This window comes from Platalea leucorodia (assembly GCF_965183815.1).
Source record: "Platalea leucorodia genome assembly, chromosome: 11".
Taxonomy (NCBI): domain Eukaryota; kingdom Metazoa; phylum Chordata; class Aves; order Pelecaniformes; family Threskiornithidae; genus Platalea; species Platalea leucorodia.
This window is the reverse complement of record NC_138833.1, coordinates 17,815,152-17,841,718: the sequence shown is the minus strand read 5'-3', so window position 1 is coordinate 17,841,718 and position 26,567 is coordinate 17,815,152. Positions and strand designations below refer to the sequence as shown.

Genomic DNA, 26,567 nt, shown 5'->3' with positions numbered 1-26,567 from the left:
CCTAATCCCAAATATTCTACAACTCAATTATCAACAAGAACGGGATGAGGACCTCCAGTTCAGAACTTTGAAGGAAAAGCAACATCTTAACTTGCAGGTTTGATGCTCAGGTTTTTCAAACAATTTAAAATTGGTATTGTATAATTGGCATGTGGCAAATACAGCACCTGTATTTAAAAATAAGAAAAAAAGAACCTCATAACTATTAGTCTATTAAGACAATACCAGTGATTTGCCAAATATTAGAATAAGTTTCAGGTGAGGGCTGGGGGAGGGGGCTGTAAAAAAAAGAGTGGCAATAAATGGAAGGAGTTAAAAGTGACAGGAAGTTTTAGCTACATAGCTTACATACGACATGAAGGACTTTCTCTTACTGCATCTAACCTGAACTTGAGTACCCAAAGCGTTAAATGGCCCTGCACTGAAAATGAAGAAGGCTGGGATTTACAAAAGTCTAAGGGGAATGGTAAAAGCAGGATGAAAATTATAAGTTTTAAAATGGCGAGTATTGGAGCAGTAGAATTATTATTGCAAAATAATTAATAATGTCACTGATGAAGCTGGCATAAAAAGTATCACATTTCTTTAGACACACTCCTGGCCTCAAGTCTAATGGTACCTTATGCAGACCAGAGAAGAATCTGAGGAGCTTTTGGAAGTTCTTACAATCACAGCTTCTGGAAATTTGCTATTCCAATTGCTAATTCTGGTTTGCCTCACTTTTTCCTTTGCTTTCCAAGTCTGGCATCTTCCTTGAAAAAACATTAGTGATAAAGTAGTAGTACATCTCATTTTTGCTGAGTTTTATAGATTAAATTGGATAAAGAAAAACATTCATTTTAGTTTATTAGATGATAGACCACATGACTATCGTTAAAAGAAACCCAATCTCAAAGAAAAGCTTTAACCCGAACCTTAATGCCACATTCTCAACCATCTGAAAACGACAAACCAAAGCTATTCTTCTTAAGTAGAAAATGATGCTGTTCTTTCGAAGAATATCTAAGAAACTGTCAGTCTCTCTCCAGAATCACCCACCTCAATGTCATTTATCATACTAAGCAACGCTAAGAAATGAAACTCCTCTCTAAATACAGTTATTAATGTCAAAATGAACAAGGTGGACATCGACAAAACCATGGCTTTTTGGAGAAAATTCAGAAAGATGGCAAAAGGTCTGCTAAGCATGCAAAAACCACAAAGAAAACCTGACTACACAAGAAAACCTCCCCATGTTTATGTTTTGCAAACAGAGCTTCTAGTGTAGGTGAGATACTAAAACGGGACTCCCAAAAGTGAGTACTGGCAACAAGGCAGTTACTACCAAGCAGCACTACCTCAGAAAAGCATGATCAGTTAATCAAATGCTAACAAGACCGAAGTAGTAAGATTTTTTCCAACTACAGATAAGCTTGCATTAAGAACAGTTTCAAAACAAAATGTACTTAGAAACTACAGAAGAAAATAAATCTGCCGCTGACTGACAAGTTGGATGCCTTGATAAAATAGAGCATCTAATCCAAAGGAGGTAGCGCAAATTATTAGATACAGACACTGGCGGCTTCACAGGGAAAGCATGAAGCATTGCACAAGTAACTGGAGTCACAAGCACAGTGACCTCAGGACAGTAACTATGTGGGGGTAAAACTGAGTTTTGTTTTGGTTCTGTAATCAGCAGTTGAAACTGGAAGCATTAAGACTACTTGGAGAGCACTCCAACACTATCGAGAGAAGTTGCTGTGTGAGCAAATGTATTTTATGACCACATTAAAAAGCTATTCAACAACCAAACGCGAACATGATACACAAACTGTCATTACACTGGCTAAGTCTTCTTGGAAAGGCATTTCTCCAAATGTTTCCATAAGAACATGATGTGGCTATATAGAAATATTTCTGAAGCCACCATCAGCTAGGAAGTTGGTTAAAAAAGTGGGAGCTCCGTAAAAACCTCAAGCACATGGTAGCAACACGGAGAAGACAAAATTTGTGCACGGAAAAACCCTAGAAACCCAAACAATCACAAGACAGACCTTGAAGGAAAAAAAGAATTGTCAGTCTAATTAATAATCAAGGAATTCACTGAAGCACAGAACAAGATCAGCCAAAAGAAAACAGCTACTCAGCACACACAACTTGCCCAAGGAATATGTAAACAGAAAAAAAAATGAATGCCTTATACCTTAAGAAGTTAAACCTACAAAATTTCTTGAAGCAGTTGCTCGGTTAAAATGCTGGCCTACCTTTTTTCATCCACGATGTTTAGGAAACGGACTGCCATCAGAGCAGAGAGATGTAACACAGTAATAACTCAAGACAAAAACCCCAAGCAACTTTGTCATAATCACTTGCATTTCAAGTAGAAGTCGCTCCATATCCACAAGTCCACGTGTTTTCACCTCCTAGGAAATAATCAGTCTTCCATTTGAAACCTGACAGAAAAAAGTACACAACTGCCCTTATTCCACAGGAATTCCTGCATCAGGCAGTGCACTGCAGTCACACCTAGAAGCATAAACAAACAAAAGAAACCTTTCAAACTTCTAGTATCTCTGCCGAAACCTCCACTGAAAACTGAGAAAACATCTTCATATGGATATTACAGAAACCTGACTTTCTGCAACCCCTTGAATGACAAAATGGACTCCCAGCTGCCAACCTGCGGCTCAAAAACCTTGCCAGTTGCAGTGCTGAACTACTGCCATTACAAATGCATGATGCAGTTTTTTGTTTTTATTTGAAGTGTGACACATACAACCACCTTAGAGAAAAACATACCAACAAATGTGTCAAGACAGGGACCTAAATTATGATTATACATTCCAGCGTTCAACTTGCTAACTTTTACTCTATTTGCATAGCTCTTACTGACTCTACTGCTTTCTGTAGCCATAACTAAAAATTCAGCTACATGAAGTGATTATATATCACCAAACAGACCATAAAACATATGGTTTCTACTTTCCCAGCTTATGGCATTTTATTCGGTAAAAAGCAAGCCCTGTACATACTACATCAACACTGTCCACCCAAGAAAATAAACTATCAAAGGAAAAATATGCTATGTTTTGACAATGATGGGGAAAAAATGCAAGGTCTTGCCAAAGTATATTTTATTTTTCTAGCCTTTTTTCCTTGTTTCTGTTGTTACACTTCAATGCTACAAAACAATATTCAAAAAGGCCAAAACAAATAATTTTGATGAAATCTCTAAATCTCTTCTGCCTGTAATTGGAACATTCAGCTTCTTCAAAGGCAGTTTGATCTGCAAATGCAAACACTTACAAGGAGCTTCCTGCAGACGGACTTTGCCAGTACACGGTAACTTTCCAGCTTTCACTTGCAAAAGCTGGATCTGAAAACTCCTATGAATTTAACATGCAAGAACACTACTGGATTTCATGTTGCTTATATCGGTATAAATAAAACTTGTAGATGCAGTTACCACTAAAGAAGATGTGTTAACTCCAGTAAGAGATTCCTTGAATATACATTTTAAGCAGTAAGCCTATTTGAGCAGCAATATTCCAAAGTCACATAAACACGGTTCACCGAGTCTGAACTAGGAAATCTGAAATCTTTGATTCTGCTGCAACAAACACCACACAGAAGGAGGAAGGGACCGACCCTCCAAAGTCAATCCAATATTTACAAGTCAGTGAGCTCTACAGAGCATCCACTATCGGATGAGCAAAAACTTATTTTACAGCCCTTCACCGATGCAAATAAATAGCAGTCATGCTGTGTGTGATTCTACAGCTAAGCATCATTTCAGAAAACTCCCGCCTGGCAGCCTGTCGGTGGAAGGCTTAAAAATTTTGATTCCTTCCACAGCTGCGTAGGGACCTCCACATCTGAGCAGTGCAGGACAGGATAGGGCAGGGGGGGACGGACTAAGTGGACCTTTGACCTTGTCCAGTACAGCTGTTCTTTCATTGACACAAATGTAAAATAGTCAGACTGCTGTATTAAAGGCAGCATTTCTCTGTGTTAGAAGCTTACCTTCACTATCTAGAGTTTCCATATTTCTACCTAGACTTCCCCAAACATATTTATTTTGTGCAAGTCCAATAGGTTTAAAACATATTGAAATTACAGCAGACATGCAGATCAGCATAGCACATGTTCAACAGCGTGAAACTTCCTAAAATAGCAGAAACACTGCATAAATGCCATTTAAGCACAGTGAACACTGAAAGTGGGCATTTCCATAATCCTCAGGAATAAAGCAGTGTCCTGGTTTCAGCAGGGATAGAGTTAATTTTCTTCTTAGGAGCTGGTAGAGTGCTGTGCTTTGGATTTAGGATGAGAATAATGATGATAACACGCTGATGTTTTGGTTGCTGCTGAGCAGTGCTTACACCAGTCAAGGACTTTTCAGCTTCCCCTGCTCTGCCCGGTGCACAAGAAGCTGGGAGGGGGCACAGCCAGGACAGCTGGCCCAGACTGGCCAAAGGGCTATGCCACACCGTATGGCGTCATGCCCAGTATATAAACTGGGGGAAGAAGGAGGAAAGGGGGGACGTTCAGAGTGATGGCGTTTGTCTTGCCAAGTAACCATTACACGTGATGGAGCCCTGCTTTCCTGGGGAGGGCTGAACACCTCCCTGCCCATGGGAAGGAGCGAATGAATTCCTTGTTTTGCTTTGCTTTGCTTGCATGGCTTTTGCTTTACCTATTAAACTGTCTTTATCTCAGCCCATGAGTTTTCTCACTTTTACTCTTTTGATTCTCTCCCCCATCCCACTGGGGGGGAGTGAGCAAGCAGCTGGGTGGGGCTTAGTTGCTGGCTGGGGTTAAACCACGACAAGCAGTTCAACTGAAACTCCTGCACGTGTACAGTAATTGCTACCAGGTGTCAAGAAATTATAACAAGTATCCTCAAATAAGGAAACGGGGAGGAAAAGAAAAAAGACAGGCACTTGGAGTGTCTTGGTTAACAGAAACATGGAAGACAACAGGGTGGACGTGGAATCAGTGATGTGTAAGGACAACTCCCCAAAGGATTTAACCAAATGCATGCAGGCTAATAAGCTTCTCTTATACACTGCCACACCAATTCTGTTACTGTTACTTCTCCATAACCTGTATTTTGGAGGAACAGCCCTTCACCTCCCAGTCCCATTGCCAGCCCTGATAACACCACTGCTGAGATCAGCCTTACGAATTCCTTCCACAGCCACCATCTGCCCTGCCCGTACTATTCAGTGAGCACGACACAGGGACACCAGAGATGGCACAAGACTGGGAAGGCTCAGTAGCTTGAGGCTCCCCTCCATTCCTCATCTCTAACTTGATAACCACTTCAGATCTGCCAAGATCCTTTTGAGAATTTTGCACGTCACACTGAGTTTCCTCTACTGCAGTTACACTGCCAAAGCAGCCAAGACTTTTTTTTTTTTTTTAAAATAAATCACGTAAACTTATGCTTACATAAGCTACAAATGCAGAGGTATTCCAGCCCCCTCATATCATCCCTGCTCCTTGCATTTCAGTAGTATAAATGATTACAGAATCCCTCATGACCCTATTGAGCCCTAACAAAAGTAATCAGTGCAGCCACAGAAGATGTTGCTCCCCATAAGGATGCAAATTTTTCAGTGTAGATGTCTCTCACACAGGGGAAGACAGAAAAGCTTTCAGAAAAAAAACGGTGGCAAAACAAGCGTTCATAGTACTTCGTACTTAGGCCACCAATAAAGTATCACAGAGTGGAGCAATGTGGAGAAAATGTACATCTACTACCTTTGCAGTCAGCTCTCCTTCTAAGAACTGTATTTTACTTGCAAAGCAAGTAAAAATTTATTTGAAAAACTGTTCAACATTCTGTTTGTTCTTAAACATCTCTTTTACAACAAGAAGCATTAAAGATACGCCTACTGGTCTTACCGACATCCAGCCAGCCCAGTATTCTGCCTTCAACAGCAGCAATAGGAGACATTACTTAGGGAGTGAGACAAAGCCCAGACCACTTTCCGTGGTCCATTCCCCTCATATACTCTTTCAATACGCAAACACACACAAGTGTCTTGCTGACAGGAAGAATGATCCAGGAATACGATCACCTCTGCAGGACAGACAGAAATGAAGACGAGTACAGAGGCACAGAAAGCAACCTGGATATCCTGGACTCAAACAACCTCAGCTTGTTGTGAACCTTCCCACCGCTTCCATAGAGTCCTGGTTTCAACTCCCTGTCTGAAAACTCCTCTTGCCATATCTATTGCTGTTTAAAAGCCTCCACAAACTCCCCATTCAGTCCCAACCAGAGAGAACTGAAATTCTGCAGCTGACACATATGCACAGCTGGCAAGAACCTCCACACCCCCTATCCCAAACAGACAGTACACGCATTTTCCCACATTCTTCTCTACTGTCAAGATGACTTTCAAGCAGCATCTGAAAACTGCTTGAGAGCACATAAATCTAAATCCAGCCTTGCAGGGTTCCAGCATCCCTCATCTACTACATACAGTCTCCAGACAGGAAGATACTCTTTTCCAGTGTGACCTAGTTAGAAAAACTAGTTGAAATACCCTGATATTTATGGTTAACTCAAACAGTTCTGATACTTGCAAAGTAAATTAAGCTTAATCCACAATTCAGATCATTTCTAAATATCAGCTTTATTCAGTGAAATTCCTTATGAATAAGATACTTTAGATTACTATTTTTTCATTAAACTGTATAATCTACTTATCATGTACAAGTGAAAAGGTCTTCAGAATACATTCCATTTTATGTGGAGATTACTGTAGGAAATAGATAAAAACTCAGACATTAAAAAATTGTGAGACATAACTTACTACCCATGGGGAGGTGGGGGAAGAAAAAACAACCCTTTCTCTACCATCTACCATAAGAAGCATATGTGGATTATTCCAAAACAGTCCTACTCAAAACACCTTGTGTCCCAGGCCTCCTGACTTCCACAGTATTTGTATAGCTTCTCTATATATTAAAATAGTCATCTCACACACTTTGGTTTTCCACATAAGCAAAAGCAGTACTGTCCTGCATGACACGTTGAGCTATTTTGCCATTGACACGTAACATGTCCTTTTACAATATTAGGACAATACTGAGCTAAAGCTTGACAGGTCTTTTATGATTCTGTCCTAAGAGACATTTTCAGAAAAAGGGTAAGATCTGTTTCTAGTTAGAAGAGGCAAAACTGTTTTCTAATAGCAGCAGAGTTTTTCCTCAGGATTTCTTCTAGGTGTTCTGAAAATGGTATAACTAGGACTGACCATTATATATATTTTTTGTGGACTAACCATGATTAGATTATGCCACATTTGATCAAAGTGAGAATATTTAAGAGCTACTCTCTAAAGCCAAATTTATACACGGGAAAAAAAAGCAAAACCTTTTCAGAGGCTTCACCTCACCAAAAAAAGTAAGTCTCCTAAAATTCTAATTTAAAAAAAAAAAAAAAAAAAAAAAAAGCTGCTTTCTGAAATGCTTTAAGTTCTATACTTCTTGTCTATTCCTGGGTTTTCTGCCTTGGAAAGGCGTAGACATTCAACTGCAGTTTTGTATTTCTAAAAGCCCAGTGTCAGACTACGGGCTAGTAAGTGAAACCGTCCTTACAGGATACCATGAGAAAGCACACACTTAAGGAACCCAAAGAGTAGAACAGATTTTTTTCTAGCCTTTTTCAGATCTAGTCCACATTATTACTTTACCTTAGATGAGTATTTCCTAAACTGTGGCTGACTGCTTGGTGCCAACTCGTCATTTCTTCTGGCAGAATGAGTTTAAAAAGAAGACTTATTTTTCTGATAGTACATCATTATCATTGTCAAAGCAGTGTTCATTATGCATGGAAGGTTCCATGACAACACTAAATATTCCACATTACAGAACTCTGAAAAATCTGCCTTCAGTATCTTACACAGTTTACATTTAAGAATTCTTGTACAGATTTGGAGAACATACTGTTTAGAGACAGCTATATCACTGAAACTGTGCTAAGTAGAAGGTTATTGATGAAAGGAACTGGGGTGAGAACTGCAGTGCCGAACGAAGGTAATGAACTCACACCCCAAAAAAATCCTATTCTTCCCATGCTATCAAGCACAGATGAATTTTACTTTGTTAGGGTAGTCTAACAGTTGTCACGTGCTTGGACAACAATAACTAACAAGGAAAAAAGTGACTACCTTTTACTGGACAGAGATTCCTCTGTGCGCGCCCCCCCCAAAAAAAGCAACACTCCACCAGTCCTTCCACCAAAACAGCAGTAAGATCAGGCACACCAAAAATTCATTACAACATACTCATATTTGGGATGGATGATTCCATAACGCAAGAGTACTGATGATACACACGTCAAATGCAGTCTGCTACAAGAGTAGCTCTCCACACCAGGTCTTCGCTAGCCCCACCACATTTTCACATTTCAGATAGAGTCTCAAACACTTGTCCCATTTTCCTTTTGAAGATCCCCCTTCCGCACGGTTTGGTGGTTTTTTTTTTTTTTCCCCTCCTCCTTAAACAAATAAGGGAGCAGCCAGAGTGCATCACCACCGCTCTCAACCAGAGACAGGGTGCCAGGCCACCTGGCTTTGCAAAGCTAAAACCAGCACACTACTTCCTACTGATAGCCCCAGTTGCAGTTCTAAAACAAGGCCAAAGAAAGCAGCATTATTGTAGGGAGTCAAGGACACTTCTCGGAGTTGGAACTCTCCAAAGAAACCCAAAGAACTTATCGTAACAACAACAAATTTTTAAAAAGCTAATCATAAAGAGAACTGACAAAACTCTTCACAAACACGGAACCTCATCCCCCCTAACATGGGTCATTTTAACAGCCACAGTTCGCAGCAGCACGCCACCACTTGCAGCGAATACCTGCCACACTGACACATGAAAAGAGAACAGCGCAGATATCTTAAGAACGTTTTTTTAAGATCTTGACCCAAGCGGCTCACTGAGCTACACTAGAAATAAACCAAACAAATGCTAAAGAGTGTTAAACACATTACATAAAGCACAAATTCCTACAGCTGAAAACAAAATATAAGACAGAATAAAATCGATAACGCTTGCTCAAAATTACGCCTTCAAACAAGGGGCATCATTTAGACTCATCAAGAACACTTAACATCTTCCCGAAAAAAAAAAAAAACAAAAATAAAAACAAACCAAAAAAACCAAACCCACAACACTTAGAAGTTACATACAGCCGCATCAGCATCCGAAAGGCCCCAGGCGCATTTGTTCCACACCTAAGTTACTTCAGCCGCCGCACCCGAGGCTGCCGGACCCTCTCGGCCCCGGAGACCCCCCACGCCCGGCAGCTCGCAGGGCCGCTCCGCCGCCGCAGGCCGGGCCCGCCGCTCCTCGGCCCGGAGCGCGTCCCGGCAGGCCCAGCGGGGAGCGGCGGGCAGCCCGCTCCAGCGAGGCCGCCACCCGCCCGGGGGAGGCCCCGGCCCCGCCGCCTGGCCGCACCGCAGCCCTGCCCGGCAGCGGCGGGAGGCCGCGCCCCACGCGGGCGGCCCCGACCCGCGGCCTCCCCGCCCCCGGCTCCCCGTCGCCCCAGCCCCGACCCCCCCCCCCCCCTCCGTCAGGGCCTCACCGCCAGGTCCTGGGGCACGGCTCCGCTCATGGCCCGCACCGTGCCGCTCCGCCAGGCCCGGGAGGGCAGCGCAGGCCCCGGCTCCGGCCCCACCGCCTCGCCCTCGCCCGGCCCCGCCGCCAGCAGCAGCAGGAGCCGCTTCCCCACGGGGGAGGCCGCCGCGTCCGCCATCCCCGACGGGCAGGAGCCTCCTCCGCCGCCGGCCCGAGCCCACCGGTCGCCGCCGACGCCCCGAGACACCGAGCAAGCGACTGCCCCGCGCTGGGCCTCCGAGCGCCGCCCGCCCCGATCCCGGCATGCACCGCGCTCGCACAGTCTCCCCCCCCTTCCTCTGCCCCACAATGCCCCGCGCCGCCCCGCCTGGCGCGGCGGGCCCGCCGGCCCTGAGGAGCGGCGGCGGGGCCGGGAGGGGAGAGCGGGGCCCGGGAGGGGCAAGGCCCGGGAGGGGCAAGGCCCTGCGGCGTCGAGCCCGCGGAGGGGAACCGGAGCCGTCGCGCAGCTGAGGGGCCGCCCGGAGGGACAGGCCCCGCGGCGGGGCAGGGGAGCCGGTCGGCGGCGAGGAGCCGAAGCAGGCGGCCTTCCCGCGGCAGGGCCTCTCGTTAACGCCAAGTTCAAAATCTGAAATTGTGACAGACATTAAGGAGTTTTTACCTAAATTTCGAGGTAAACGTGCACAAAAAACAGTACAATGACAGCTTGAAATCTGGGATCCGCGTTGCGGTTTTGAATGTTTCAGGTTGGCGTGAGTAAACGCTGCCGGCCCCAGCGCAACAGCAGCGCGTCCCAGGTCTGGGCACTTTGCTTTTCGGCGAGGTAGATTTTGAAAAGGCATTTATTTAGGGAGTGGTTAAGACACAAAATCCTTATGTTAATAGGATGCAGCTGTCATGATTCACCGACACATTTGAATGGTTCTCATGTAGAATGGTGCAATGCCCTAAACCTGCTCCTTTTCAACATTCTTGAACAAACACAAAATACTTCAGAATCCTGCACTGTTAGAGAAGTGACGTGCAACTTCACATCTCTTTCTGCTTGTGCAGTAAAGACACAGCAGCACTGACAGAAACTGGAAGGAGGGGCAGATGCTATACTCCATACCAGAACAAGATATTCTTGTGCAGTTGTTTTCTTCTTGCGCGTGTGCTGTTTCCTCGCTTTGGGAGAGTCACATGCGACACTGAATTAGCAGCAGCAAAGGCAAGTTGCTTGCTTTCACTTTCATTTATTCAAAATGATTGTGTCAGGTTGTTTTAAGTAGATGACAACATTTCATCTTCGTTACTTTCTGGTTAGAGGGATGCAATTTACTGTGCTGGGAAATGGGTAAGGCGATGCACAATGCCAGTTTGTACAATGTGCCTGTCCTCACAAGTGCATTTCATCATTTCATCCTGTTATCTGTACTCTATATGGTGTGATTTTAGTCCTGATGTGGCACGCAGATAAAATACTGAACAGATTCTAAGACAGATTATATCAAGAGAAGGTTCAAAAGACTTTTTTTTGGAAGCGGGGTCTGCCTTTGGTATTTTGAACTACATCGAACTTAAGAACTGACATTAGCAGCATCAGAACTCTGCTCTACCCTCCTGCTGTGCAGCATCTGCGAGTTTTGATTTACTACACACCACTAGGTTTGCTAACTCCTCCCCCCCCCTTTTTTTTTTAAAGTACAGGAGCCAATACCTACATGAAACATTGCTGAAGGGCAGCAGAGCCATTATTTCTTGTGTCCAAGCGATTGCCATGGTAAATCCAAGATCAGGACTACATTCTTTGAAGACCAGGCTTTGCCCTCATGTCTTAAGCTTCTTTACTGAAACAGTAAGATCATCAGCTGTGTATTAGAGAGAGTACCACCACATGAAAGATTCCAAGTGGTCCTTTGGCCCCTTCCCATTCCACGAGCTCCAAGACTGAAATTGCCATGATAAAGCAGGCCAGCACTTCCCATATCCCATCTCCTGAGCGTGGTGCTGGATATTGCAAAGGCGTGCAGCACCAGCTAGCCAAATAGTGATGTAATCCACCAAGAGTACGAAGGGGTTTCCCAGCTTTCATTAATGATCAACACAGGGCGCGGAGGCCATAAAACATGAATCAACTCCAATTTATGAAGTACCTAACTACTTTTCTATGCTAATTCTGTTGCACCGACTTTTATTGTATGTTAGAAAAAATAGTTTGTGTATTAATTTCAAATACTATTTTACTGTAAAAGGATGAAGACAGCTACCGCTGTTTACACATGTATATTTAAATTACACATGTAAAAGGCTGCAAAACCAGTTACCACAATTTCAACTTGTGAGAAGTCATGTAAGCAAACACCAGGCTACATCCAAAGCCGTCCCTTAACCACTGAAGTTGGCTTCTTCTCCAGTCTGCCACCTTCACAGCCTTGATTGATGGTCAATGCTCCAGAATCCAAAGCCATTTGCCAGAGTGGCTGATCCAGGGACTGAGTGTGTGGAAGATCCAACTTACCTAATTTGAGAAAAGCGGGAGTGATGCAGACACTTACCTGTACAGGTTTTCAACCCTCCCCTTCAGTATTGTATCTAAGGCCACCCCTTCCATAGACAGCAGCCATGTTCTTTGGAGAACTTTATTAAAATATATCCAAGAAGTAATCAAACATTTTCTAACGAGTCAGGAGAGAACCAAAGTGAGAAAAACATCTGTACAGAGGACAGTGCTGTAAGTTTTTGTTTACATGCTTTATTTCAATGTTTCACAGTTTAGTCATTGTCTACAAAAATATATTTCTGAAACTCTGAGTCCTCTATAAAAAAGCTGGTCAGCAGCAGTGACCCTGACAAACAGAATGTACCTTGGGACAGTGTGAGCACCTCCTGTAAGCAGATTAGTGCAGCTAGGGCACTCCTGCCTCACCCTGGGAGACTTCTGTTCTTTGGGATTAAAGCTCTGCGCTAGTTCTGAAGGAAGGCATTCTAAAAAAAAGAAAAAAGAAAAAGAAAAATCCTTCCACTTCTGTATACGGCACTAAGCTTGGGAGGGGGAGCTGTAAATCAGTGTATCACACAGGAGAGAGTACTAACAAAGGACTTGGCACTCAGGGGATGGAGAAGACCACAGGGTGCTTTAGTACTGGTAAATTTTTCTTTGAGCTATCTGTTCAGAACAGCCTTCGTCTGGTGATAATAGGTTCAGTCTATAAGCAGAGGTACAAATGGCATAGAAGCAGAGTAATCCTATAAGCACAAAGAGAGTCCTCCTTTCAGGTCATAAGGGTTCTGTTCATTTTTACCTCAACATTTTCTGCTGTGGCTTTAATCAAGGGGAAAATTGCCTTCATATCCAATCACAAGCCTACACGGCATTGGACAGAACAGAGCCACTATCAATGCTGTCAGCTTCAACTCCTCAATACCCATAACTGAAAATATTTCTTATGAAATCAATTATTTAATTCCTACGCTTACTAGTCACCAGTATATCTAGGCACCAAAAAATAAGAATTGAGAAACTCAAGTGTCCCCCAAATGAGATCTTTCCACTCTTCCTCTGCTCAGTTATTTGACTGGTCTACAGAGATACCTGCAGTTCAGAAGAAAAAAAAATGCTGCCTCTTTTAAAAAAATAAACCTATCTTGCATTGTGCTCTAGAAGAGACAAGGTCAATGTACTCTGATTCTCTGTATTCACAAAGCTCATACCTAGAAGCCCCTTACCACAAAATAATTTCAGACCTGAACCTGTAAGCAGGGCAGGAGTTTTCAGCAGCAAATAAGGAAAGAGGAGTTAATGACAGACTGCTTCCCTAAGGTGGTAATAGCCAGAAGATGACTCTCAGTCCCTGAAAACTTTTCCCCATCTGCCTGTCAGAAGAACAGCTTTCTGAGCGAGTAGCTTGTTAAAATTTACATTTCTAGAGATTAGAGAACTCAGGAAAGTGCTGCTGGTTATGTTAGGTACAGCTGCAATCAAAGTGCTTCTGAGCTCTAAGCTTTTGCTCAGAAAAGTTCTCCTGTAACTTGTGCCTACCACCAGTCCCAGTCCGATCTGCTAAACCTGAGCAGCCAAGGAGGTATATGAATTTAAGTAGAATCAGCATCATCCATGAAAACACAGAAGCCAAGAACCTTCACCGAGACAAATACCTTATCAAAAAAGACACTCAGCACTAGAGAACTAATATCATCTTACTAATGCTAAATAATTAAAGTGTAAAATCTGTAAGAAAACACCTGAAGTTTACTTCTTGCCTATTTTCCTTTCTTGAATTGCCAGGGCGGAATGGGAGGGTGGCAGAGAAAGGAATGAATCACTTCACTGTATCAGTAGTAAGCCATTATATGAAGGCAGTATTGGAGAAAAAATTAAAACCAGGAAAAAATCTGACAACTTATTCACTCCGAAAGCTTTCCTCAGCTTCACAAACTGTAAACAGCTTAAACAGAGGATTTTGTCCACACCTCAAGGTGTATTTCCAGTCTGTTCCAGTTCCCAGCTGTTCAGCTTCCAGTCACACACAACAGAGGGAAGAATCAAGGGAGGCAGACAAGCCCACGCGTAGGGTATGCCTCCCGTATAGCACCTACTTTAATATACCCACACAACATGAACAAATCAATCGGGAGTTGTTACATCTTGTGCCTGGAAAGGCTGTAACTAAAGCGTAACAAGATGAAATTAAAGGAAGATTTGGAATTAAGGAAATCTTCTCCCGTGGAACCTGTTTTGCTGAAGACTCCGTAACCCTCAAAGAAGCGATTCACAGTCAGTCATTTGGGAAATGGGAAAAGACTTGGGAGCAACAATCCTGCCTTGGCTTCAGGTGACAAGCTAAAAACGTTCTTTCTCCTTCAGTATCACAAAGCTTATTCGTGTGAAAAAACACTACCTTGCCCTGCCCACTGTTGGAGATGCAGTATATGCTAGCAGAGCTAAAGTAGAGTAATTTGGTCAACTGTTAAAAGCTGCCTTCTCCATCAGCACAGAGACAAGTGTCACTGGAACTGCTATGTTACTTCTAGTTGATGCAATTATGCCAAAAAAAGCCCAAAACTGTAGCACAAAGCTTAGAATTCTAACAGGACAGATACCGTGTGGATAACCACCGCCATTAGACTGTGAGGTACGTGTGTGTGAGGAACCAGCAACTGCAGCTGCAAGTTATTGCTACTTGCTGTCTCCCAGTGCAAGTTTTTCCCATTTCTGCATTCTCTTGCCTTCTCCGAGTTACAGACTCCAGGGTGAACTATTCTGAAGCCTCACAAACACAGTGGCCACCAGAACACATTTGATGACATTTTAATCCCTTCCAAATTATTTACAAGGCTGGTTTTGAGACTGTTACTTTTAACTTCAGGCCTGGTACTGCATAGACAAAACTTTGTATGGTCAAGAAACAGCAAGGCCTGCGCTATGTCTGTTCTCACAGGAAACCTTAATTAAAACAAGCAAAGTAACACACAGCTGAGCCTAGGCTGCATTCTACCAAGGGCATAATAAAGACAATAGTCACAACTTCTCCAGTTCACTAATATTTTTCTAATATTCCCCATGGCTACACTTACAGAGGTTCAGCCAAATTAAATTTAAGCTACAAGTCACAACTGAAAAGTGTGCACTGAAGCCTGGTGTTAGGAACACTGAGGGCCATCCCTGATCAGGCAGCTCCACTTCTGTTTTCAAGTGCACAAGGACAGTTCCCTGTCACAGACAACCGAGGCAGATACATGGGAAAAATCATTGGTTAAACCAAGTATTTCCAAGGGGAGGCAAGGTCACTGCTGCCCTGCCCCAGAGAAGGAGAAAGATTCATTGAGAGATTAAAACTAAAGGGTTACAAAATAAAGGCAAGAGCTAAAGTTTGCCGGTAATGAAATGCATTCTCCCGTCCCGTATGAACAGGAACCAGTCTCTGTAGGGTGTTAAAGAAGGTCCTAGGAGAGATCGCCTCCTACTTTTTTCTGCTGCCAGAGGAGAGAAAGATGCTGCTATTGGTCAGCAGGAATCTCTCTGTCTGCATCCAGTTTGCTCGTCTCTCCTGGGGAAGGGGTACGCGGTGCAGAGTGAGAAACAGACGGGATCCCGTGAGCTACAATCCCTTCCACTACTGGCGGTTCTGGTAGCCCAGGGGTGGCTACTCCCACTACTCCTGGAGGAAACCTGAAACCAACAGAAACATAGAAATTACAAGCTTGTCCAACAGAGTTAGGCAAGGGGAAAGGAGCCGTGCCCTCAGGCACCTGCTGAATACAAACCCCTCTTTCTAACAGAAATGTTCTGAGACAGAACACAGGAAAAGTCTCCGGAGCTGCAGAGTAGCAGCTATAGCCCAGTGCCAAATGACACCTGTCCTCAGCCAGGCAGAGAGATCTCAGGTCACATACTAAGCATTTCGAAAACAGGTACAAAGTTTATCTCCTGTGGAAAACAGCGTAAGGCACTGTATGAAGGTACCCTGAAGGGCTGGAAACTCCCTCCCCATCAGCAGGAGGAGGGCAAGCTGCCAGTTATCCTTCACCAGGCTCCAAGAGGGAAAAAGTAAGGAGCTGAACTCATTCAACAGCTAGATGTAAGATGAAAAATAGGAGAGTGATACTCATGAATTGCTAATGAACCATTCTTCCATTATTTTCATTATGCCTCCCTGTGCCTTCTCCATAAATATATCCAAACCTCTGTAGATCTCTCAGAGAAGGGAATAGAATGTATTTCCTACTTTTCAGATGGGAGAAAAACAGAAGGGAAGCAACCTGCCCACAATCAATTGGCGGGTCTGTAACAGACAAACTGAAATACACCCTATTTAGGCCACTAAAATCCACCAGACAATGCCTCTTTAATAGTCTATATTTGCGCTAGATAAGAACTGGGCTTTGTTTATACAGCCCTAATGATATGCACAACTTCTAAATGTTAAGCTCCAGACCTCTTTTCAAACACCCAGCAGGGTTTCTTATGTTAAGATATCTCTTGGGCAGGTCTTGCAAGGATTTGGAAAAATTAACCAGTATGCAGCTGGAACTAAATATGAGCAAGTAAACGTTAGATCTTAGTACAGCTTCAGAAGTGCTGCTGTTAAGTTTCTGGAAAGAGCTCATATACAGAGCATATAGGAACAGGAACACACCTGCTGGCAGGTACAAGCAGTTCTCAAAGCCAAAGAGGGATGTCGGCCTGCTTCAGTAGGAAGATATGCTTGGAAGCAGTAACTTGGACAACCGACATATCTCACCTGTAAGCTGCAGCTCCGTTGAGTTCTGGGTGGACAGCTGCAGGATCAATACTGGGCCACTGAGCTGGTAACAGCAAGTACTCCTTATTAACACAGTTCCTCAAAGCATCAGGTATGTGACCTGGAAGAGCACCAAGAATGACAAAAAAACCACAACACAAGTAGGAGGGACTTATTTGCTGAAGCATTTACAAAGGAAAGTAGAAAGAAAATGCGCCACATGTTTTCCATCTGCCTCCACGGGATAACGCTGGGCAGGGGAGACTCTCCTCTGAACAACTGGGCTCTGGAGAAGACAAGAAACTGATCCTCCCTTCCCACTTCTGTGATCTTGTGGAGATTATTGGCCACAAACTGCAATTGCCAAGCCTCTCCTTCCCCAAGAGACAATATGTACTACTCCAGAAAAAAGGTGTACACCGTGTTATTGTCAAAGGAATTATTGCAAAGGATTTGGAAGACGTACTAGGTACAAGGCTGTCCCAGGGAGGGAAAGTGCCACTCCAGCATCAGTTACAAGATTCTCGGAAGGCAAAGAGACAATATCAACTTACGCTCCAGTACCAGAAACCAGTTACTGAGTCTAAGTTTTCAGAACAATCAGCATAATCCTTGCAGTGAACTAACAAAAGAATACTAATTCAGCAGCAGCTCCAGAGCACACAGTCTTCCTCATTACCTGTAATAGCTCTGCGGATCTCTTTAGCTGCATCTTCTCTGGATTCAATGGAAGCCTGCTCACTGTACCAGGCAGTGTGAGGGGTGCAGATCACATTGGGTGCATCTTTTAAGGGCCCCTGAGCAAAGCTGTGGTGGGGGGGGAAAAAAAAAAACAAAAGTGGTTTCTCTCCAGAAGAGATAACACCATCTGTCCTCTCAGGTATCACTGTAACTCAAGTAACAAAAAACCAAACGAGTCATCCAGCGTAGGTGAGTCACAGGACAGCAGCAGGCATGCAGGTGCAACGTTACCTGAAAGGCTCAGACTCATGCACGTCCAATGCTGTTCCTCTGATTCTCCCCTCTTTCAAGGCTTGCGCTAAGGCTTTCTCATCTACGAGCCCTCCCCGGGCTGTGTTCACTAAGAAGCAGCCCTGCCGCATCTGGAAGAAGAAAAATATTAAGTGGGTTGAGAATGAGACTTTTCATCGAAGCTAAGTGAATCTTGGGAAGTCTACTGGAAATGAGCAGGAGCCTGCAGTGATTAGATGAGGCCTGGACGAACTAGGAGTGCTCTCACTGCAAAGCTAACCACAGGGGAAATGCCTGCAAGCAATGCTTGAGAAATTTGCTTTAAAAATGAACAAACAAAATCACAAGACAACAAGGGCAAAAGTGGAACTCTCAAGTTCTGCACTCCATATTCATCCTACTGCATTAAAAAAGAAAGAGGACATGAATCAAGTATCCAGCTATACAAAACTGGACTACAACGTCCAGATGTCTCTCATGAAAGCACTGAAAAGCATTCATAGACTAGTGGAGTAGAGCCCGAGACTGACTTTGCAGTGGGCTTGGGCAGAGAGCCTTTGGCAGAGCTGTGTAAAGAAGCTTACACAGTCCCAGCCACACCACATCTGGCTCTAACACAGTCACTTATGCATTTTAAAGGTAATTTGAAATTATCGAATCACCTAAAACACTCTTTATAAATGAAATTACTTGGCAAAAAGAGCCAATCCTAGCCTTCTCTTAACATGAAATTCTATACAGCTCAAAGCACAGGCACCCGGATCCACACGCTCCCAGCCTCCAAAGGCAGCAGGAGGCACACGACAGAGGCAGCAGGATTCACACGCTCTCAGCCTCTGTGAAAGCAGCAGTTTCTGTTTGCATTCATTTCCACAGTGCTCTGTGGGGGAAATCAAGCTCCTGCTGCACCTGTTTAATAGTGAAGTCATTGATGAGGTGATGGTTATGTTCATTCAGGCTGCAGTGCAATGTGATGCAATCGCTGTGCATTAGTAGATCCTGCAGGGTTCCTACTCGTTGTAAACCCAAGGATCGCTCCACTCCATCCGGCAGATAGGGATCATAGAAAATCACGTTGAAGCCAAAGGACTTGGCTCGCAGAGCCACTGCCTGTCCAACTCGGCCTTCACAAAAGAAAACCCACAATCATCAAGGAAAGGTAAAACAAACTTTAAAGACAAGATACTGGGGTAGACTGGGAGCCTACACTGGAGTTTACTGCCAGGGCCCAAGGTACTGCAGCCCTGGAAACCCCTAGGATTGCCACAGGGATCCAGAGGAGGTTATTCAGTGCTGATCCCATGTGGCTAATTCTAGTCCTTCCCCATGCAATAGCCAGAGCTTAGCCTAGAAGGAGCTCTGTTTTTCAGGCCAAATCTGGACCCTGAGTCAGAAATAATCTGATTACAAGAACTTGGAGAAGGAATTGGTAGCTTTCAGGTGGCATTGTTACTGATACAGAGCCTAGCACACAGGGAAACAGTCACTGAGAAGAGCTGTCTGAATGTTCCAATTCTTCTAGCCATTTGAATACAAAAAAAAATCCCCAATCCCATGACATACACCCAACTCTCGAAGATATCCAGCATCACAGAATAGGGCACTAGCATTCCTTATGAGTCAGTGTGTTCCACAATGAACAGCTGTAAAATTATCACTTTTTTCAGTCTGTGACTCTTAGGTTCCCAAAAACTTTCACGGTTCACTTTTCAATCTAACAATTCCCATCACTTACCTAGTCCAATGATGCCCAAAGTCTCCCCACGGATACGCACAGCGCCTCCAGCCACCTCTCGAATCTGTTCTACGCTCGAGGCTCGATTCCCTTCCCGCATAGCCTGATGTAGCCAAGTAACACGGCGATAGAGGTTCAAGATGTGGCAGAGGGTGGAGTCAGCAGTCTCCTCTACTGAGGAGGAAGGGATGTTGCAAACTGCAATGCCTACAAAGCCACAGAGGTCATATAAGATTTTTAGCATCACAATGCCAAACCAAGATAGAGCTCTTCAGGCATAAGTGCTGGAAGATAATTCAGTGCTCCAGAACTACTGCCAAGAAGCACAGGATTCATTTCAGAAGCTCATTCTACAGCAACATAGCTGCGACCAGCCAGCTTTTTAACCCCAAGGAAATAACCATTCCTTCCTTATAAATATCCATTTGACTGACATGCTCACCAGAAAAAAAAAACAGGCTGAAATGAGAAAACTGGGTCATAGAAGTGATGCAAGAAACTGACTGTTTTAGAAGATCTGCATCCAAATAGATGCACTTGTTCCAGAGATACTCCTGACAGATTAACTGGCAGACTGTAGAAGAATTAAGACAGATGGTTGAGCTCTTTCATGCCTCACAGTCCAGATGCTCACTGCAAGCATCAGCTTCCCCAGGAGCAACAATAAGTAACTAACACATTAAATGCGGAGAGAAGCCACAGGAGCCTCTCTAAATCCATTTGAAGCTACATTTAAAAATAACAACACATAACACTCCCAACTCTAGAATAACATAGAACCACAAGGGACCATAAAACCCAGGGCCAGAACTATCAGGTAAATTACTAATGCAAACAGAGTTAAAGCCCTGGAAGCACAAATTACTGTCAGGAAAGGGAAAGATGGAACGCTAGCAAAATCTGGTCATTCCTGAGCAATCCATTAAAAAAAAAAAAAAAAAAAGGCAAGGGGGGGGCTGGCAACATACCACTTAACTGCCACTATCCTCCATCCAATACACCAGCCAAGAAATAAAAATAACTAGATGAAAGTGGTCTCTTCCCAAACATAAACCGAGCCGCTTGCCAAACCAAGGAAACTCTTCCTCCTCAAAAGTCCGCCACCTATCTAAAAAACTAGGAATAAAATCTAGGCAATGGTTGAAGGCACATAAAATTCAGCAATGCATCACTCTTTTGTAAGCCTATTACAGAGGAGACATTTGACTAAACGCAGACCACACTCTCCCAAAAGAACTAGGAGAGCAATGGCCACACACAATCCCAGAGAGCCGCCGCCTTTTCTCTATCAAATCCTTTGCAATTGTGCCACAACGCCACACAGACAACTCGGAGGACATGAGGAGGGGAGACAGGGAAACCTAACTTCTTTTCATCTCACCGGTTACCATCTCATTCAACTTCAGACAAGTCACATGCATTCATCTCGTTACACAGCTAGACACAAATTTGAGTTTACATGCAACATTATGCCTAAATGTAAGAAAACGCAAACACATACAACAGCCCTTTGGTCTGATTTGAAGATTCAGAACACATAAGGAACAGTATCTTACCTCAGAATGAATTAAATGGCCTGGCTAAGCCTGGAAATAACCATTCATTGTCCATGTAAAAGCAAATCTGGCCATGCTGAGGATCATCATACTATCGCTCCAAAGCAAAAGTGGCAAGCAGCAGTCTGATGGTGAAAGACCTTTGACCCATTTCTCCTTGGGTTAATGAGTGTGGAGTGGGGGGAAAGGGAAAGCTTTGAATCTGAATGAATCAAAGCTATGGAGAGCGACTTTAAGTAGAGAACCCTAAGAGCAGATTAGGTTCCAAACTCAGCCCAAAACTGTAATGGCTGGATGAGAGCCAAAGACCTTGCCAGGACCTCTTGAGACCATTCAGACGAGAAGACTCTTTAGACCTCATTCAAGCACTAGACAAATATGCACTCTTCGTTTATTTGCAATTCATCTGTTCTTACAGATCTGGAAACTGTAATGCCTATTTCAATTTCATATATAAAATACTTGCATTTGATTTAAGCTTAATCTGATCTGCATTACGTTAAGGAAGGTTTCAAAGCACTGACACAAACCCAAAAAAGAAGGGGCAAGGTACTTAGATGACGCACCTCGCCTAGGAGACTACAAGGTCCAACGGTCTCACTGCCATGTTTAATAAATAGCAGCTTTTTGTCACCTGATCCAGAGACTCTTCACATGCCTAGGGCTCTAAACGGATCAGTAATAAAGCGTTGAATCAGAACCTACCTGCACATAAAAAACTATCAGGAAAACTCACTAATCAAGCATTTACAGTGAGTTTATCCTGCATCAGCGTTTGCAGGCTGCTTTCAGACATCAGAGTTTGCTCAATTCTTTCCCCACAATCTGAATCCCAAACGATAGCAAAGGTGCTGACACCTACAGCAGAGCAATCTGAGAATCTTTCCTTCAAGCCACCTACCAGCTCCGATATTGGTCAGCTTCGTAAAGATGCCTGATACTAAGCAGCTCCAAATCTTTTTACGTAAAAGGTTTTAAATGCACTCAGCTATAAAACAGAAAAACATGCGCAGTGTTCCACTTCACATTCAGTTCTGACCGCAACAGAGCCCTAATGGTGTCATCATACCTAATTCTGCAGCGGATTTGATGTCAACATTGTCATAGCCACTGCCAATACGCACAATGACCCTGAGGGCTTTGAATTTCTCCAGATCCTGACGAGAAAGGGTAATGGTGTGATACATCAGGGCTCCTACCGCCTCGTTCAGCACCTACAACAAAAACCAGTTCAAATCAATCTCTGCTTCGGTTACTCGAGGAGGCAGAGCTCTACGTCCGAACGCTTGCACATTTTCTTGCCCACCTTTTCATGGATTTCCTGAGTTGACTGAGCATCACAAAATGCCACTGTAGCAACATCCTTCAAGATGGGCATCTCCACAGTGCAATCACGTCCATCCAGGAGCGCGACCAGTGGCCGTGCCGGCATTGGGCCATTCACAATAGGAGGCCGTATGCCTGTTAAGAAAGTCAGCAGCAGTGATTACATGAAAGACAAGAGTTCTGGAACGCTCATTTGCTAGTCCAACAAGTCACTAGTTCTGTTAGAGTTCTGTGGTATTTAGGAAGGAATTAGTCAAAGCAAAAGAAATAAATAGGAAACAAACGCAGGGAAATGAAGATAGGGAAAAAAAAAAACCTCTGCCACCATGATATAAAGAAAAACAAAACATGTTTTATCATTAATAATGAGATGATAGAAGTGGTCTACTGGGAAGCATGCCGTCTTACTCTAGGCTCCTGAAACTAGTTATAAAGCCGCTTCAGGCCTGCTCCCCGTCAACCCGCCCCCCTCTCCCCCCTCAGCGTGCCCAGGCACTACGGCCGCTTCCTCCTGCAGCGGGCAGGAGGACCTGCGCGTTCACGGGGCCGCTGACAGCCGCTGGCAGCCGCCCCTTTCCGGGCGGACGGGGCACCGACGCCCCCCAGCAGCGCCGGGCGGACGCCCACCCGCGGGCGGCGGGACCCGGCCCCGCTCGACGGGGAGAGCGGCGGCCGGGCCGGAGTCCCCGCCGCAGAAGGGCTCGCTGCCGCGGCTGGCGCTCGTCCCCGCCGCCCGGGCGCTGGGCCGCTGCCGGGCGTGGCCCCACGCGGCGCCGCCGCCGCTGCCGAGGGGCGCCCGCCCCGCCTCACCTTCGCAGATCCGGTCCAGCCGCTGCCGCTTCACTTTGTGCCGGTCCATGGGCCGGGCCGGGCGGCGCCGCGCCGCCCCTCAGCGCTGCGGAGGGACGCGGAGGGACGCGCTGCCGCCACTCGCCGCCGCCGCCGCCGGCTCCCGCCGCCCGCGCAGACGCGCCCGCCGCCGGCTGCCGGGAGGAAGCGGAAGGGCCGGGCCGCGGCCCCGCGCCCAGCGGCCCAGCCGCCACAGAGGCGCCGCAGCTCGGGGGGCGCCGCTTCCGCTTCCGGCCCGCGCCCGCCCCACAAGCCTTTGCGGAGCGGCAGCGAGCGCGGCCCAGCGGCCGCCGCGGGCGGGGCGGGGGCGAGCCGGGCCCCGCCGCTGCGGGGCCTCCCGGTCCTCCCGGCCCTGGCTGTTCTCCGGGGCCGTAGCCGGCTCCGGGCCGTCCGGGTCCTGCGGGAGCGGCGTGCGCCTGCGGGCCGGCAACCAGAGCGGCGGCCCGGCGGGCTGCGGGCCCGGCCGGGGAGCCGCCCTCCTCCGGCGGGCAGCGAGGGAGCGCGGAGCAGGGCCGAGCGCGGCGGCCGCCCCGCCCCTCCGCGCCGGGCGGGACCTGCGCGGCCTCCGCGGCGCCGCCCGCCGGGAGGGGCTGCGCGGCCCGAGGCGGCCCCGCGGTCAGGCCCCCGGGCCTTCGGGGTGCGCGAGTGCGGGGCGGGGGGAGACCTGCCGCTGCAGGGGGGTGCCTCTCCGAGCCCCGGCTGCTAGGGCCATGGATCACGGTGGTCTTCAACCCCGAAGATCCCTACGAACAACCGGACGCTCACAAAAGTGGGAGGAACTACACGGCCTCTTGCACCTTCCTGAGAAGACAGAAAGCACAGCCAGGCAACCCTGTCGCTTCTGCCCCTTTAGCCCTCTGCCACCACCTCATGTGGATCGTATTCTGTCTGTTGAGCGGGTGCCTGCTACGTGTTCTTTCATGCCCCTTGAGGTCGCTGGTATCTCAACAGTTCTGGCATGGAGGCACGTGAACTCTCTTGGAAGGGCAAGAGGGAAAGGTGACGATGAGAAGCAGCAGTGCAGTCTGTAAAGATCCAAGATACCTCCAGTTCTCAGAAACTCCATGACAGGGAATTCCCAGCAGAGGCCCAGGCTAGAGAAAGGGGGACTGTTCATTGCTGCCTTGCGCGTGCAGGAAAGAGACAGAAGAGGCCTAGCCAAAGCTGAGAACACAGGCTTTTTGGGCCTGGCTCTGCTCTGCCTCTGCAGTACCTCTTGGAAAGAGGAACTAAAGTCTTCTCCAAAGTAAGAGAGTCCTCAGCAGATGTTTGAGATGCAAGTTTGCCATTTGGAGAGCAGTGTCGTGGCTGCAAGGAGTCAGCCACGAAGGGTGGTTACAAAAGCCTGCGTTGCCTGGAAGGTGGATCCTGGGCTATGGCTTCAGGTCTTCCCAGGAAGCTCTGTCTGCATGAGACAAACCGGAGAGCCATCCAAAACAGCTCAGCTTCTGTCTTGTCACCTTTGCAGCCATAGCTCCCACACTTGTCCCATGGGCCTGTGAGTGGATCAGCACTACAGCATCCTCTCCAGCATCTCTGCATCCCATCTAGTAATATCCTGTGCTCACCGTGTCACTGAGTGCGTCATGCTGACTGCCTCTCCTGGAGGAACGTTTGGCCCCAAGTGTGTGCTGACTACGTCACAGTTCAGCTCCCTTAGCTAGTCACCACAATTGCTCACGCTTCATGTACAAACAAGCCGCACAATATCACAAAGCAGGCTAATTTTCTAGCTCACCAGCTGCCCCCCCAACAGTCTCCATTACTACTGTTACCCAGCGCCCACAAAGAGCTGGAGCTGGTTATTTCTGGACATGGGTCCCAGCATCTGTCTTGTTTGCAGAGATTGCCCTAAACGGATACAGCTTCCTTCTGACCGAGCAAGAAAGGATGCAATCATTGTGAGATAGGTGAGGCGCAAAGGACGTTACACAAACGGAGCAAGCCTCAGGAGGTGGGACGAAGTGAGGGAGGGCACAGACTGGACAGGCCTTCCTCACTGCAGCCTGCATTCTGGATATCCAAAACTTACTGCCTTTTCCCTGAGCAGAGCATTAATATACACCAGTTAGAGTTTGGAGGTGAAAGAGGAGATGTGATCACCTCCTTCACTACCCTTTTTTTCCCCAAAAAAGAAACCGAGCACAAAGAACTTTACTGAGTAAGTGTGTACACAAGTCTGAATGCACCACACTGAAGCGCAGCAGATGCCACAGTCCCTGCCCAGCTCCTGGAATTCGCAAGGCCTTGCTGCTGCACCACCAGTTCTTAAAGAAGCCTATTTCAGCAACGTGCTGAAAAGCCGATGATCTCGGTTGCCCGCTAAGATCACCAAACCCCCAGCTGAACAAATACGGGCAAGCTGCAGTTCTGGATACGGGTGATAGAGATGACCGCACAGGACATGCATGCCTGTGCTGTGGAACAACAGGAGCCACCTTAAAGAACTGTCACATAGCAAATAGTCCAGCTGCTAAGTTTGATGCCACAGAAAAGCTAAAATCATGCATGATGAGACAAGGAGAGTTAAGACTAGGCATATGGTGAAACACAGTCTTGAGACAAAAGAAACAAGGGGAAAGTCTCAGTCTTGTGCTTCCTAGAGCCAGAAAAGGGTCTGAGCATTTCTCCTCCATAAACTTAAACACACACTTTGCAAACTGACCCCTGATCAAATCCATTCCACGTTTGTATTGACCTCATCTCTGATAACTATTTAAACCAGTAAAAAAAAAATCCAACAACAACAACAACAAACTCACCCCAAAAGAGCTGGGGGTGGGAAGAGACTGATGTGGGTACAGCAGGTAAAATCCATCCAGACAAAGTAACAGTTTGGAGGACCTGCCATCGCAGGCCACATCGGGGTGATGAGGGAAAGGCTCCGGAGGGAAACAGAGTCACCGCATCTCAGGAAGGACCAAAACCCTCGCACCAGCCCACACAGTAGTGATGGCCAGCTCCAGACACCCTCAGCAGTGAAGCGTGCCACGCCGATTGTCACCATAACCCCCTGTGGGAGAGCAGATTTCTGCTCCACTCAGTACTTGCTCAAGTCAGTCTTCGAACTAGAGAGCAAGCCCGTAGCTACAAGTAGTCTTGTAGTCACTGAACCAACTCCTGTCCGACAAGCAAGCTTTTTCCCTCTCCTGTGACCTCCATGATGGAGCTGGGGAAGAAAATTAACATGGATGACTACCAGTGTACCATATATATCCATCATTCCTTTGCCTCCTCTGCTCTGGGCTATTCTGGGCACTGCGACTCCAACTTTATTGTTTATTGTATATGAATTGCACTCTACCAGCCATCTATGTTTTAACTGTCTCCTGC

At 46.1% G+C, this 26,567-nt stretch overlaps 2 protein-coding genes across 5 annotated transcripts in view; both read right to left on the bottom strand.

Annotated features, from left to right (window-relative positions):
• KDM3B (lysine demethylase 3B) overlaps positions 1–9,853 on the bottom strand; it is a 69,773-nt gene extending 59,920 nt beyond the window's left edge. For all 4 annotated transcript variants that reach the window (XR_014229508.1, XM_082324515.1, XM_082324517.1 and 1 more), the window contains exon 1: positions 9,584–9,853. Coding sequence is in view for 3 of the 4 variants with exons in the window: in XM_082324515.1 (XP_082180641.1) it covers positions 9,584–9,754 (171 nt within the window). In the remaining variant the exon portion in view is untranslated. The remainder of the gene's footprint in view (positions 1–9,583) is intronic.
• A 4,635-nt stretch (positions 9,854–14,488) lies between these two features.
• LOC309596332 (C-terminal-binding protein 2-like) lies at positions 14,489–23,344 on the bottom strand. Its single transcript, XM_082324404.1, has 9 exons — positions 23,196–23,344; positions 22,366–22,520; positions 22,129–22,273; positions 19,504–19,710; positions 18,678–18,892; positions 17,769–17,899; positions 17,476–17,603; positions 16,797–16,917; positions 14,489–15,724 (listed from the first exon to the last, which is right to left on the bottom strand). The coding sequence occupies exons 1-9, from the start codon at positions 23,242–23,244 to the stop codon at positions 15,553–15,555; spliced, it is 1,323 nt and encodes a 440-aa protein (XP_082180530.1). The 5' UTR covers positions 23,245–23,344; the 3' UTR covers positions 14,489–15,552.
• Between the last annotated feature and the right edge of the window lie 3,223 nt (positions 23,345–26,567).

What these genes read in the sequence shown, in the direction of transcription:
- LOC309596332 (XM_082324404.1), bottom strand. Translation starts at nt 23,244, where the DNA reads ATGGACCGGCACAAAGTGAAGCGGCAGCGGCTGGACCGGATCTGCGAA. An exon ending in CTCAGGAAATCCATGAAAAG is followed by an intron (nt 22,274 to 22,365) that starts GTGGGCAAGAAA and finishes TTTTTGTTGTAG; the next exon opens with GTGCTGAACGAGGCGGTAGG. An exon ending in TTTGGGCATCATTGGACTAG is followed by an intron (nt 18,893 to 19,503) that starts GTAAGTGATGGG and finishes TCTTTTGTGAAG; the next exon opens with GCCGAGTTGGACAGGCAGTG.